We start from the raw sequence: 12,101 nt of genomic DNA, 5'->3' as shown, positions 1-12,101 counted from the left end.
CACCCCGCGGTGACCCCAGGAAGCACCGGGGACCGGTGCCATCCCCCCTGTTCAGCATCCCGCCGGTACCGGTCCCCCCGGGGCGCATCCGCAGCCCGGGGCGGGCGCCGGGGTTCCCCCCCGCTTCCCCTCCCCTCCCCTCCCCTCCCCGTTGCCATGACGACCCCCCTCCCTCCCCTCCCCTCCCCACGTTGCCATGGCGAGCGCGAGCGGCGGCCGCCGTCGCGGCGGGCGCGGGGCTCGCTGGGCGTGTCCGTCGGGGCGGGCGGGGCGCTGATTGGCCGTCCGTCCCACGTGACGCGCGGAGGAATGCAAATGAGTTATGGCATCGGGCCGCCGCGCCGCCGCCTGAGGGAGGAGGGAGCGGCCGCGGGCCCGGCCCCGCCGGTACCGGCACCGGCTCCGGGACACCCCCCCTCCGCCCTCCGCCCGCCCCCCGAGGCGTCTGGGCCATGGCCGTGGCCGGCGGGAGCCGTTCCGCCCGGGCCGCAGGTACCGCGCGTTGCCGCCGCTACCGGGCCCCGGCGGCTTTGTCTGGGCCGGGCCGGGGCCGGGGCCGGGGCGGCGGGGGGGGGGGGGGCGAGGAGGGAGGAGAGGAGGGGGGGACTGAGGCAGCGAGGGGGGGGGGTGGTGAGGGGGGGGGCCGCGCCGCGCATGCGCCCCGGGACCCGCCGTGCCTCAGTTTACCCAGCCGGGCCCGGCTCAGACCCCACCAGTGTCCGTGTCCCCCCGCCGTTCCCTGCCCCCACTTTAGACCCCCCCCCGTTATATCCCAGCCCCACTCGTGTTTTCTGCCCCCTCCCCATCATCTTGTGTCCCCCCCAGGTTCTGCACCCCCTTATTATCACCTCCCACCCCCCACCATCATATTTCACTGCTTACTACCACATCCCAGCCCCCACTAGCGTTCCCCCCTCCATATCCCCCCCCACCATCATCTTGCACCCTCTCTTCTGATTTTTCACCCCCTTACTATTATTTCCCACCCCCCTGCTGGCATACTCCACTGCTTACTGTTCTATCTGCCCCCTCATTATATCTACCCCCCCTTATATCTTCCCCCCTCCTTTTATATCTGCCCCCCCCATTTCATCCCACCCTCGCTATGATTTCCCCCCCCCCCCATTATTTTGCACCCCCATTTGAGGCTCAGCTCAGGGGGTTCCAGGTCCACAGCTCCTCCCTGTGCTGGCTGGGGGACCCCCCACACCCGCTACCTGTGGCGGGTCCTGCATCAACTGGCAGTGCCAGAATTCTTCCCTTTTATTTTTCATTTTGGGTGGGTTTAATGGTTTTTGGGGGTTTGCGGGGGTCGGAAGTGGGTTTCCTCTGTCACCTGTGGCTCAAAAGCGAGGTGCCCCCGTCTGACACCCCAAAGTCCACGGGGGGCGTGCAGGTCTTGAACCCAGGGCGGGTGGATGGTGGGAGCTGCCATGGGCTCCCTGCGCCGTGTTCCTCCTGGGAGGATTTTGGCTCTGGATGGACCCAGTGCGGTCCCTTCGTGTCAGTCACCGTGGTGGCCCCGTGTCACCCTGATGCCACCAGGCTCTTCTGGGGGGGAAAAAACGGATCTGTGGCTGCTCAGCGGGGAAAAGCACTTCCCAAAATTCCTCCGGCTTGTGGTGGACATGTGCCGGCGGGCAGACCCGAGGCTGTGAAGTGTCACGGGCCACACGGAGGAGCGGTGGGGACGTGTGCTGCCACCCCCACGGACACATGCACATCCCACCCCATGCTTTGGGGCAGCGACACCCTCAGGGGATGCAACCCCATGGGCCACCGAGGCCGGGGACATCACCACTGCCACGTACCTTGGGTGCTGTGCTGAGGCTGGAGGTGGTTTGGTGGGGCCGTGCTGTGGCATGGCCACCATGACCACCCACCGTGGCCACCAAGGCCACCCGCCGTGGCCGCTGTCCATGGTCTGCAGCACCCCACACTGCTGTCCCTGGTCCTGCCACGGTGGCACCCGTCATGGTGGCACCCATGGCAGTGGCACCCATCGCCTGGCAGCGCAGGGTCTCGGCAGGGACAGGTGTCACGGGTAGGTGACCCGAGGTCCCTTGGTGCACACAGGGCCACTGGAGCGCAGTGGCCATGGGTGGCTGTCGGTGACTGCAGAGCCTCACGGCCGCCACGGTGACGGTGGTGATGATAGTGCTGCCCGCAACCTCCCCTGCGGCCTCCACAGCACCCGTCCCTCTGTCCCTGTCCTCCTCCCATCTGCCTGTCCTTCGTTCCATCTGTCTGTCCCCTTCCTTCCATCCATTCGTCCCTCTTCTTCCTTCTGTCTGTCCATCCTTCCCTCCATCCCTTGGTCCCTTCCCTCCTTCCTTCCGTCTGTCCTTACTTCTGTCCATCCTTCCTTCCCTCCCTCCTTCCATCTGTTCCTCTTTCCGCCCATCATTCCATCCATCCCTTTCCTCTGTCTGTCCTTCCCTCCCTTTCCATCCATCCTTCCGTCCATCCCTTTCCTCCTCCTGTGGCATTCTGTCCCTCCTTCCATCCTTCCCTTCATGCCTTTCCTACTTCCGTCCATCCTTCTGTCTGTCTTTTCCTACTTCCATTCGTTCCTCCCTCCCTTGGTCTCTCTGCTTCCTTCCATCCCTTTCCTACTTCCTTCTGTCCCGTCTGTCCCTCTGTCAGTCCCTCCTGTCCTTTGTCCCTTTCCCACTTCCCTCATTTCCTTCTGTCTGTCTGTCCCTTCATCCCTTTCCTCCTCCCGTCCGTCCTTCTGTCCGTCCCTGCATCCTTACCTCCGTCTCTCCCTTCCTTCCAGCCATCCATCCTTCTGTCCTTCCCTTTCCCCCGTCCTTCTGTCCGTCCCTCCCTCCCATCATCCCTTCCCTACCTCTGTCCATCCTTCTGTCTGTCCATCCTCCCTTTCCCTAGCTCCCCCTGCACTGGGGGCTCCTCCTGCCCCAGCCCCTCCCTCAGCACCCGGGGCAGGATGGCAGCCCTGGCCCCCTTCATCCCAGAGGGGCCCCTTCTTTGGCGGGGGAGGGTGAACCATGGGGCCTCCCGCCATCCTTCCTCCATCCTGCCATCCTCCTCCTCCTCCATATCAGGGGAGGGGGGAGTCACAGCCGCAGCCACCCTGCTCCGAGCCTCGGAGCAGACATTGGGTGCCAACTTTGGGTGCCGCAGGGTGCCTCTTCTTACCCTTTCTCCCCCCCCCCCTGCCCCAGCTCTAGCCTGACCCCCGCCACCTCGCAGCGCCCCGGCAAACCGCCATGGAGAACGAGCAGCTCCCGGCACCTCCGCCCTCCAGCAGCGCCGGCGGCACCGCCACAACGCCCAGCAGCACCGGCACCGCCCGCCCGCCCGCTCCCCAGATCTCCGTCTACAGCGGCATCCCCGACCGCCAAACCGTCCAGGTATGATATTTTGGCACGGGGTGGGGGGGCTAGAAGTCGGGGGGCGGCGTTTTGGGGTTGCGGTGCAGCCCGAGGACGTGTTTGCACCCCACAAAAAGGTGATCCAGCAAGCGCTGCACCGGCAGCCCAACACGGCAGCGCAGTACCTGCAGCAGATGTATGCGGCGCAGCAGCAGCACCTGATGCTGCAGACGGCCGCGCTCCAGCAGCAGCACCTCACCAGCGCCCAGCTCCAGAGCCTGGCTGCCGTCCAGCAGGTACAGGACACCACCCCAGGGGCACCCATGGGTGCTGCGGTGAGGGACACGGGTGACGCTTGGCTCTTCTCCCCAGGCGAGCCTGGCGGCAAACAGGCAGAGCGGCTCTTCAGGTGGTAACGGCACCCAGCCGGCACCGACACAGCAACCCACGGTGAGTCCCCCGTCCTCTCCGGCACCCGTCCCGCCGTCGCCTACCCACCGATCCGGCGCGGCACCCCGGCCTTCTCCTTCTGCCCCGTTGCAGATCAACCTGGCGACGTCGCCGGCGGCCGCGCAGCTCCTGAACCGGGCGCAGAGCGTCACCCCCGGGGCCTCGGGCATCGCACAGCAGGCCGTGCTGCTGGGCAACGCCGCCTCACCCGCCCTCACCGCCAGCCAGGCCCAGATGTACCTGCGGGCGCAGATGGTAAAGGGGCCGTCATGCCTGGCAGTGCCCTGCCCCACGGCGCTGTGGGGTGGCTGGGATCCATGGGGTGCTCATCGTCCTGCTGTGGGGTGGCCAGGAATTGTGGGGTGCCTGTTGTCCCACTGTGGGGTGGCTTAGACCCTATAGGGTCCCTGACTCTGTAGGGAGCCCATTGCTCTGCTGTGGGATGGCTGGGACTGGTAGGGTGCCCGTCATTGTGCAGGGGGGTGGCCAGGACCCATGGGGTGCCCGTCATCCAGCTGTGGGGTGGCCAGGACCCATGGGGTGCCTGTTGTCTCACAGCAGGGTGGCCAGGACCCATGGGGTGCCCGTCATCCAGCTGTGGGGTGGCTGTGACCCACTGGGTGCCTGTCATCCAGCTGTGGGGTGCCCGGGACCCATTGGTGGTCCTATCGTCTCACTGCTATGGGGTGGCTGGGCCCTGTGGGGTGCCCATCGTCCCACCATGGGGTGGCTGGGCCCTGTGGGGTGCCCGTTGTCCCACTGTGACGTTGCCAGGAGCTGGGGGGTGCCCTTTGCCTTAGGGGGTGAGTTGGGACCCTATAGGGTGTCCTCTGCCATGCTGGGGGTGCCCACACCCTATAGAGTGCCTGTCCCCTGCGCTCCTCCTGGTGCTGGGGTGCACCCAAGGGACAGGGAGGGCACTGCCACACCGGAGGGCCCTGAGGACACACATGTCACCCCACCCGCCATCCTACCTGTGTGCCACCCCACAGGGATGTGGGGGACACACGTGGGGTGCCACCCTCCCCCCTCCATCGCATTGGGGGCCACGCACCCATTCTCTGTCTCCCCCCCAGCTCATCTTTACGCCTACGGGCCCCGTCAGCGCCGTCCGGCCCGAGAGCCCCGCACCGGCACCACCACCAGCACCACCCGCCCGCCCCACCACCTGCCACCCCCCAGGTGAGCCCCCCGATGCCCCCACCCCCTTGGCCAGCCCCCCCAAATCCCCCCCACACCCTGGGACTCCCCTGACCCGCTGCCGTTGCAGGTGCACAGCCTGGCCCTGCGCCCCACCGGCCCTCACCTCCCCGCCCTGGCCATGAAGCCCCCCGGCGGGCCCCCCGCCCCGGGCCGGCCCCCCCCGGGGTCCCCCACCTGACCCCCCGGCCGAGCACCTCAAAAAAGCCGAGGGCCCCGACGCCCGCGCCCACCCCCTGGCCCGCGCTGCCGCCCCCGCTGCCGCCCACCCACTCGTCACCCCAGGTAAGGTGCTGTGCCGTGACGGGGGTACCCATGGGTGCTGGGGGAGTCGTGCGGTGAGGCGTTCACTCTGAAACCTAATGATGGTTTTCTTGCCTGTACTTGACACCAGCAGCCCCGTATATGCACTTCAGGGGTGCATTGCCACCGCCTCAGGTGCTCAGAAAGTTGGGGTGAGGTGAGCAGGGTGGGCGCAGATCTCAGCTGAGCAGCCTGTGGGGCATTCACTCTGAGACCTAATGGTGGCCCGCACTGGTGTTTCCTGTACATTGCCTGTGTTTGGGACCCTGTGTGTCCACACACCCCTTCAGGGGCCCTGCCTGGGAGGGTCTTAGCACCTGCAGCACCCACAGAGTCCCAGGGCCTCGTGGGGTGAGCCTTTGCATAGGGCTGGACCAGTGAGGGTGTGGGCCAGGGGACCCCACAGGGTGACAGAGCCTGGGGATGCTGTGCTGGTGTGGCTCCCAAAATGGGGGATCCCCACCTGGGACAGCCTGAGCCCAGCTTCCTCCCGCAGCAGCAGCGGGAGCTGGTAAAGTTGGTTGTCAGTAGGCACCACAGTGAACAGATGCTAGAGTGAGGAGCAGTCTCAGGGAGGGGGGAGGATCCTGGAGGTAGGCTCTATTGGGGCTGAGGTGCTGGTGACGAGGGGGGGGGTCCCCTGTCCCCCATCGTTGTCCCCGCAGCCTACGCCCCACTGCAGCCCCCCCAGTTCCTGCAGCAGCCGCCGAAGCCGATGCAGCCGCAGCCGCAGCAGCAGCAGCAGCAGCAGCAATTTGTCATCCAGCAGCAGCAGCTGGCACCCCGTGGGCAGCCCCCCCCCAGGCCCCCCCGCCGCCCCCCAACTCCAACCCCTTCCCCCTGCCAGCCCCGGCCCAGCCCCTCAACCCAAAGCAGGGGTCCCCCAAGGAACTGGGGGCGAGGGCGGCCCCCCCAACGGCCACCCGGGCTGCCACACTGCCCCCCGCAAGTTCCAGCACGCCTCTGCCGTCATCCTGCAGCTGCAGCCCGCCGGCACCACGGTGAGGGGCGTCCCCCCACCCCCCCCCAGCACGGTTTGGGGGTGCAGGGGGGATAGGGATGGGGGGGGCTGGTGTGGGAACGAGGCGGGGGCCTGATCTGCGCACGTGCGTGTGCGCGCGCACATGCATGCCTGATCCGTGCACGTCTGCGTGCACCTGATCTGCGCACGTGTGCGCGATCCCTGTGGCTGACGCACAGGCGGGTGCACGCTTGTGCCGCGTTTGTGCGTGTGCACGCGTGGGCCAGATCCATGCATGCGCGCCCCTGATCCGGGGTGGGGGGGGGAACGCGCACGTGCCTGATCCAGGCACACGTGCGCGCTTGAGCCGCGTGGGTCTGGTCAGTGCGCGCGTGCTTGATCCGCCTCTGTCCCAGCCGTGCATGCGTGTGCACGCTTGTGCCAGATCCCTGCACACGCGTGTGCAAACACCCGTGCCAGATCACACACGTGGCGGGGGGGTGGCGCGCGGACGCGCGGGCCCGACAGAGATGTGCGTGCGTGGCACGTGCCCGCGCTGGACCCACGCGCTCCCGCCGCCCTCCCCGCATGCTCGTCTCGCGCCTCGCACGCTCGAAGGCGCGCCTGACCCTCGCGCGCCCCTGTGCCCCCCCTCCCCGCTGCCGCAGCCCCCACTGGGGGTCCCCGAGGGCACCCGCCGGGACCCGCCGCCCACCCCAAGGAGCACCGAGAGCCCACCGCCCGCCCCGCCGCAGCCCCCCGCCCTCTCGCCGCCTGCCGCCCCACCGGGCCCCGACACCCCTGAGGGTGAGCGGCCCCCCACTCATGGTAAGCCCCATGCTGCTCCCCCCCCCCCCTCACTCCACGGGCACCCACTCGTGGGGTGGGGCTGACCCTCACCCCAAGGAGGGGGGGCTGCAGCAGGGGGGAAACTGAGGCACGGGTGGGCGTGCGGGGCCTGGGGGGGGCTCTGCGGGGAGAGGGGCTGTAGTGGGGGTTCTGTGAGCCCACGGGTGACAGCGTCGGGTTTGGAGGGGTCGGGCTGAGTCCAGGCGTCCCCCCCGGCTGGGGGGGGGGGGGTCCCGCCCCATTGTTTCTGCGGGGTGCGCCCACCCCCACGCGTGGGGAGGGGAGGGGGCACGGGGCCGCTGGGAGAAGCGCGGCCACGCCCCTTCCCCGAGACCACGCCCCTCCTCGAAGCCCCGCCCGGCGGCGCGGCTCCACCCCACCCACCCCTCCCCGGCGGCGTGGGCGCGCGAGCGTGGCGGCGGCCAATAGGGCCGCAAGGGGCGTGCCCGCCGCCGGGCCCCGCCCTCCCCGCGCAGCAGCAGCAGCCGCCGCCGCCCCGGCCCGGCCCGGCCCCGCCGCCGCCGCCTTTGTCCCCGCTCCGCCACCGCCACCGCCCGCGCCGCCTTTGTCCGCGCCATGGGGCCGCCGAGCCGCTGAGAGCCGCCGGTGAGTGCGGCCCGGCCCCGCCCAAACCCGCCCCGGCGACGCTCGGCCTGGTCCGGCCCGGCTCGGCCCGGCGGGGCGGCGGGCGCTGACCTCACTTCCGCATCCGCCCCCCCTTCCCACGCCCCCCCCCCGTCCCCCCCCTTCCCTACCGCCGGTCCCGGCTCCGCAGCCGCGGCCCGGGCGCAGGTAGGGGCGGGGGGAGCCGGCTCCGCCGCCGGACAAAGGTGGTGGGGCCTATCGGGGCCTAGCGAGGCCTGCCGGGGCGTTACCGGCACCTACCGGGCCGTGCGGGGGGTAGATGAGGCCTTACTGAACCGTACTGGGCCTTACTGGGGGAGATGGGGGCTTACTGGGGTGTATTAGACCTTGCTGGGGTAGATAGGGCCTTACTGGGGCGTACTGGGCCTTACTGGGGCGTATCGGGTCTTTCCGGGGTAGATCGGGCCTTGCTGGGGCCTTTTTGAGATGTATTGAGGCTTTGCTGGGGCGAACTGGGGGCTTAGTGGGCATGTTTGGGGGCTCTTTAGGGCCTGCCGGGGTATTTGGGGTCTGTCTGGGCTCCACAGGATATTTTGGGGTGCACTGGGGGGTTTGGGGGGGCTCTCTAGGATACAGGAGGGCTCTTCGGGGCTTACTGGGACCCACTGGGCCGCACTGGGAGCGGCAGCAGCTGCTTTTCCGCCCCCCCCCCCCCCCCCCCCGCCCCGCTCTCTTTCCCAAAGCAGCCCAGCTGTATGGTAATACAGGCCCCGGCGTCACCGCCGGCGTCACCGCGTCCCCCGTAACCATCCCTGTCCTTCCCCCCCCACCCCCCCACCCCCCCAACCCCCCCCCAACCACAGAGCCGCCCCCCGACCGCCTTCATGCTCAGCCCCAGACCCTCGCCAGCGTTCCCGGCATGACCTCGGGGACCGGGAGCTCTGCCTCCACCGTCGCCGGCGCTGCCCCCCACAATGGTGAGAACAAACCGCCCCAGGCCATCGTGAAACCCCAAATCCTCACCCACGTTATCGAGGGCTTCGTCATCCAGGAAGGGGCAGAACCGTTCCCGGTAACGTATTTCCCCCCCCCCCCATCCTGATTTTTATTTCTCCTTGCGGGGCTGGATTTTGGGGGGGGGGGCGGGGGCGGGGGGAAGCACCCACTAGTGTTTTTCTGTCACAGGTGGGGCGCTCCTCGTTGCTGGTAGGGAACCTGAAGAAGAAGTATGCGCAGGAGCTGCTGGCTGAGAAACTCCCGCAGCAGGACAACACCACCACCACCGACTCCGAAATGGAGGAACCCTATTTACAAGGTAGCGCCCGGCCCCCCCAAAACGATTTCCTCGCCAAGCAGGGTACGGTAGAGCCCCCCCCCCCCTCCCCTGCCACCTTCCCAATTTGGGGGTCCCCCACGGCTGAGCTGGTTGTGTTTCTCTCTCTGGGCGTCCCTCCGCGCCCCCCAGAATCCAAAGAAGAGGGGAACCCCCCCAAACTGAAATGCGAGCTCTGCGGCCGCGTCGACTTCGCTTACAAATTCAAGCGCTCCAAGCGCTTCTGCTCCATGGCTTGTGCCAAGAGGTAACCCCCAAAAAACCGCAGCCCCCCCTGCCAGGATCCGGATCCCCCCCTCCCCGTCCCTCACCCCCTTCCCTCCCCACAGGTACAACGTGGGGTGCACGAAGCGGGTGGGTTTGTTCCACCCTGATCGCAGCAAGCTGCAAAAACCTGGCGGTCCCCCCCACGGCCGCCGTCGGACATGCAAGGGGACGTTGCCCACCCTCAGCAAAGACACCAAGAAGCAGGTGAGGGCAGGGGACGGGCAGGATTTGTCCCCAAATTCAGGGCAATGCGTTAACACGGGTGGGCTCTGAGGCCGGTGCTGCTCCGTCCCGCAGCCGCCGGTTTCTCTCCCGCCGGGTTCGGTGCCTCTTTCCGTGACGGCGTCGTTGCAGCTCAACCACAGCCAAGAAGATTCGAGTCGTTGTTCGGATAATTCGAGCTACGAGGAACCGCTGTCCCCCATCTCGGCCAGTTCCTCCACGTCCCGCCGACGGCAGGGCGAGCGCGACCTGGAGCTACGTGAGATGGAACTGCCCGATGTCCACGTCCGGGACCTGGCGAGCATCGGCCATCGCTTCCTCCCCAGCGAGCCCAGCAAATGGAACGTGGAGGACGTCTACGAGTTCATCCGTTCGCTGCCGGGTGAGGAATATTTGGGGACACCCCCACCAATATTTTTGGGGTTCAAGGCGGGGGGGGGGTTGCTGAGTGTAGCCCCCTCCCCGCAGGCTGCCAGGAGATCGCGGAGGAGTTCAGGGCGCAGGAGATCGACGGGCAGGCGCTGCTGCTGCTGAAGGAAGATCATCTCATGAGCACCATGAACATCAAACTGGGGCCGGCCCTCAAGATCTACGCCCGCATCAGCATGCTCAAGGACTCCTAGAGCCGGTTGGGTGGGGGGGGGGCACCCATGGGACCCCCAATCCCACCCCCCCCCTCCCCCCCCAAACCTTTGCCCAGCTGTGGGGAGGGGGCTATGGAGCAGGGAGGATGGGGGGGGGAAGAGCCACTTCTGAGCACAACCTAGCCCCGGGGCAGCCCCCCTCATCTTCCCAGGGGTGTGTATATAGCCCGTAGCTATAGCGTCCCCCCGTATGGGGGGGTCACCCCCCCTTCTCCAGCAGGGAGGGGGGATCCCCGTGTCTCCCCCATGTCCCTCGTCCCCATCCCCCCCTCCCCAAAACGGCAGGGCGAAGCAGGACGATTGCCTTAACGTGTGGGCCCCCCCACCTCCCCGCCACCCCCAGATGGGATTTGGTGTACCAGCCCCAGGGGGGTGTTAGCCCCTGGAGGGGGGGGGGGGCGGGCGGGGGGAGCAGCGTTTCGGGGTGCCTGGGCACAGAGAAGTCGTCACACACACACCCCTTCACACACCCCACGCTGGGGCTGATTTGGGGGCACCTTAGTAGAAGATGGTGGCAGTGGGGGGGGGGCCCCCCAGGCAGGTAAGGACCCCCCCCCCCCGCCCCCGGCCACCACGGTCTTTTTAAGAAAAGAAAAGAAAAAAAAAAAAAAAGGAAAAAACCACACACAGACCCCCACCCCCTTTTTTTCCTGGTTTTTTTTTTTTGTTTCTAATAAACACTGAAAAAAAAAAAAGAAAATCTTGGGCCCCCCCCACTTTTCCTCCTCTCCCCTGTTGTCCCACCCGTTCCTTCCTGGGTAAACTGAGGCAGCGCCTTGGGGGATGTCCCCAGGTGCCACCAAGGGGTGGTGGGATGCTCTGTGGGTGATGGGGACAGGGCTGGTGTCACCTCCCTGGGGTCACTGGGGGTGCCCCTGCTGCCCCCTAAGGAGGGGGGGGGGGGGCTGAGGTCCCCCCCACCCTGTGCCACCTCCCTCCTCAGGGGAGCCCAGAGTGGAGGCAGGACCCTCCACGCCTGCAGGGTGGCCCCAAAATCCCACCCCTGGGGACTGCGGGGGGGGGCCCAAAGTGCATGAGATGGGGAGGGGGACAGGAGGGGACACCCACCGTGGTGATGGCACCTGTGGTGAGATGTCCCCGGAGCTGGTACCCGTGGGGGTGACATGTCCTTGGAGCCGGTGCCCATGGTGAGGTGTCCCCAGAGCTGGTGGCCATGGGGATGTGGCCACAGAGGTGGTGGCCACGGTGAGGTGTCACTGGAGGTGGCGACACATACTTGGACCTGGTGCCTGGGGTAAGGAGTCCCCAGAGCTGGTGGCCATGGTGGTGACATGTCCTTGAAGCTGGTGACCGTGGCAGTGAGGTGTCCCCAGGGCTGTTGCCCCCTGCCAGCCCAAGACCTGCTGGTCCCCAGGGGCATCCCCAGCTCAGGCCATGGCCCCACCACCCCCTGAGACGCTGGCGACCCCCCCCCCCCCCGGGGCTGCAGCGCTGCCACCCCCCTCCCCCCCTCCCGTGGGGACAACTGCCCTGCTGGCAGGGTGACCCACGGCTTCACCGCCCCCCCCCCGGGCTGTGGCCCCACGGGGACCGGGCCACCAGCATTGTTCCCACCAGGAGGTCCCTGCGGTAGCCCAGAGCAGCCATCGGCTACCAGCCCCTCGCTCACCCGTTCCCACCTTTATCGGTCTTTTTTTTTTTTTTTTTTTAACCTCCCACAACAAACACAACAAACCCAGATTTTTATTAAATTTTTTTTTTTCTGTTTTATTCTTCTTTTTTTTTTTTTCTTTTTTTTCTTTTTGGGAAATGGGCACCGGTTTTGGGGGGTTTCACTCCTTTTCGACACCGTGAACGCTCCCGGCGAGGCCACGGATTTTCACCCCCCCGACCCCCCACCCCCCCCCCCGGCTTCTCTGTGAACCACAATGCAAGACAGCGGCGGGGGGGCAGGGGGGGGGAAGGCCTTTTTCTTCTTCATTTTCTCC

The 12,101-nt window shown here is 67.2% G+C and overlaps 1 protein-coding gene across 1 annotated transcript; it reads left to right on the top strand.

Moving 5' to 3' along the window:
• Positions 1 to 328: 328 nt before the first annotated feature.
• On the top strand, positions 329 to 10,772 carry PHC2 (polyhomeotic homolog 2). Its single transcript, XM_030019046.2, is given in 18 exon segments — positions 329 to 492; positions 3,189 to 3,377; positions 3,476 to 3,634; positions 3,711 to 3,788; positions 3,882 to 4,043; positions 4,865 to 4,939; positions 4,941 to 4,970; positions 5,059 to 5,130; positions 5,132 to 5,273; positions 5,957 to 6,096; positions 6,098 to 6,292; positions 6,921 to 7,080; positions 8,550 to 8,758; positions 8,872 to 9,001; positions 9,152 to 9,266; positions 9,349 to 9,490; positions 9,584 to 9,890; positions 9,977 to 10,772. Coding segments are annotated over 17 exon segments (2,415 nt in total). The 5' UTR covers positions 329 to 492; positions 3,189 to 3,233; the 3' UTR covers positions 10,132 to 10,772.
• The last annotated feature ends 1,329 nt before the right edge of the window (positions 10,773 to 12,101 follow it).

Source organism: Aquila chrysaetos, chromosome 6, assembly GCF_900496995.4.
Source record: "Aquila chrysaetos chrysaetos chromosome 6, bAquChr1.4, whole genome shotgun sequence".
Classification (NCBI taxonomy): Eukaryota; Metazoa; Chordata; class Aves; order Accipitriformes; family Accipitridae; genus Aquila; species Aquila chrysaetos.
Note: the sequence above shows the minus strand (reverse complement) of the source record. Positions and strands in the feature narration are given on the sequence as shown.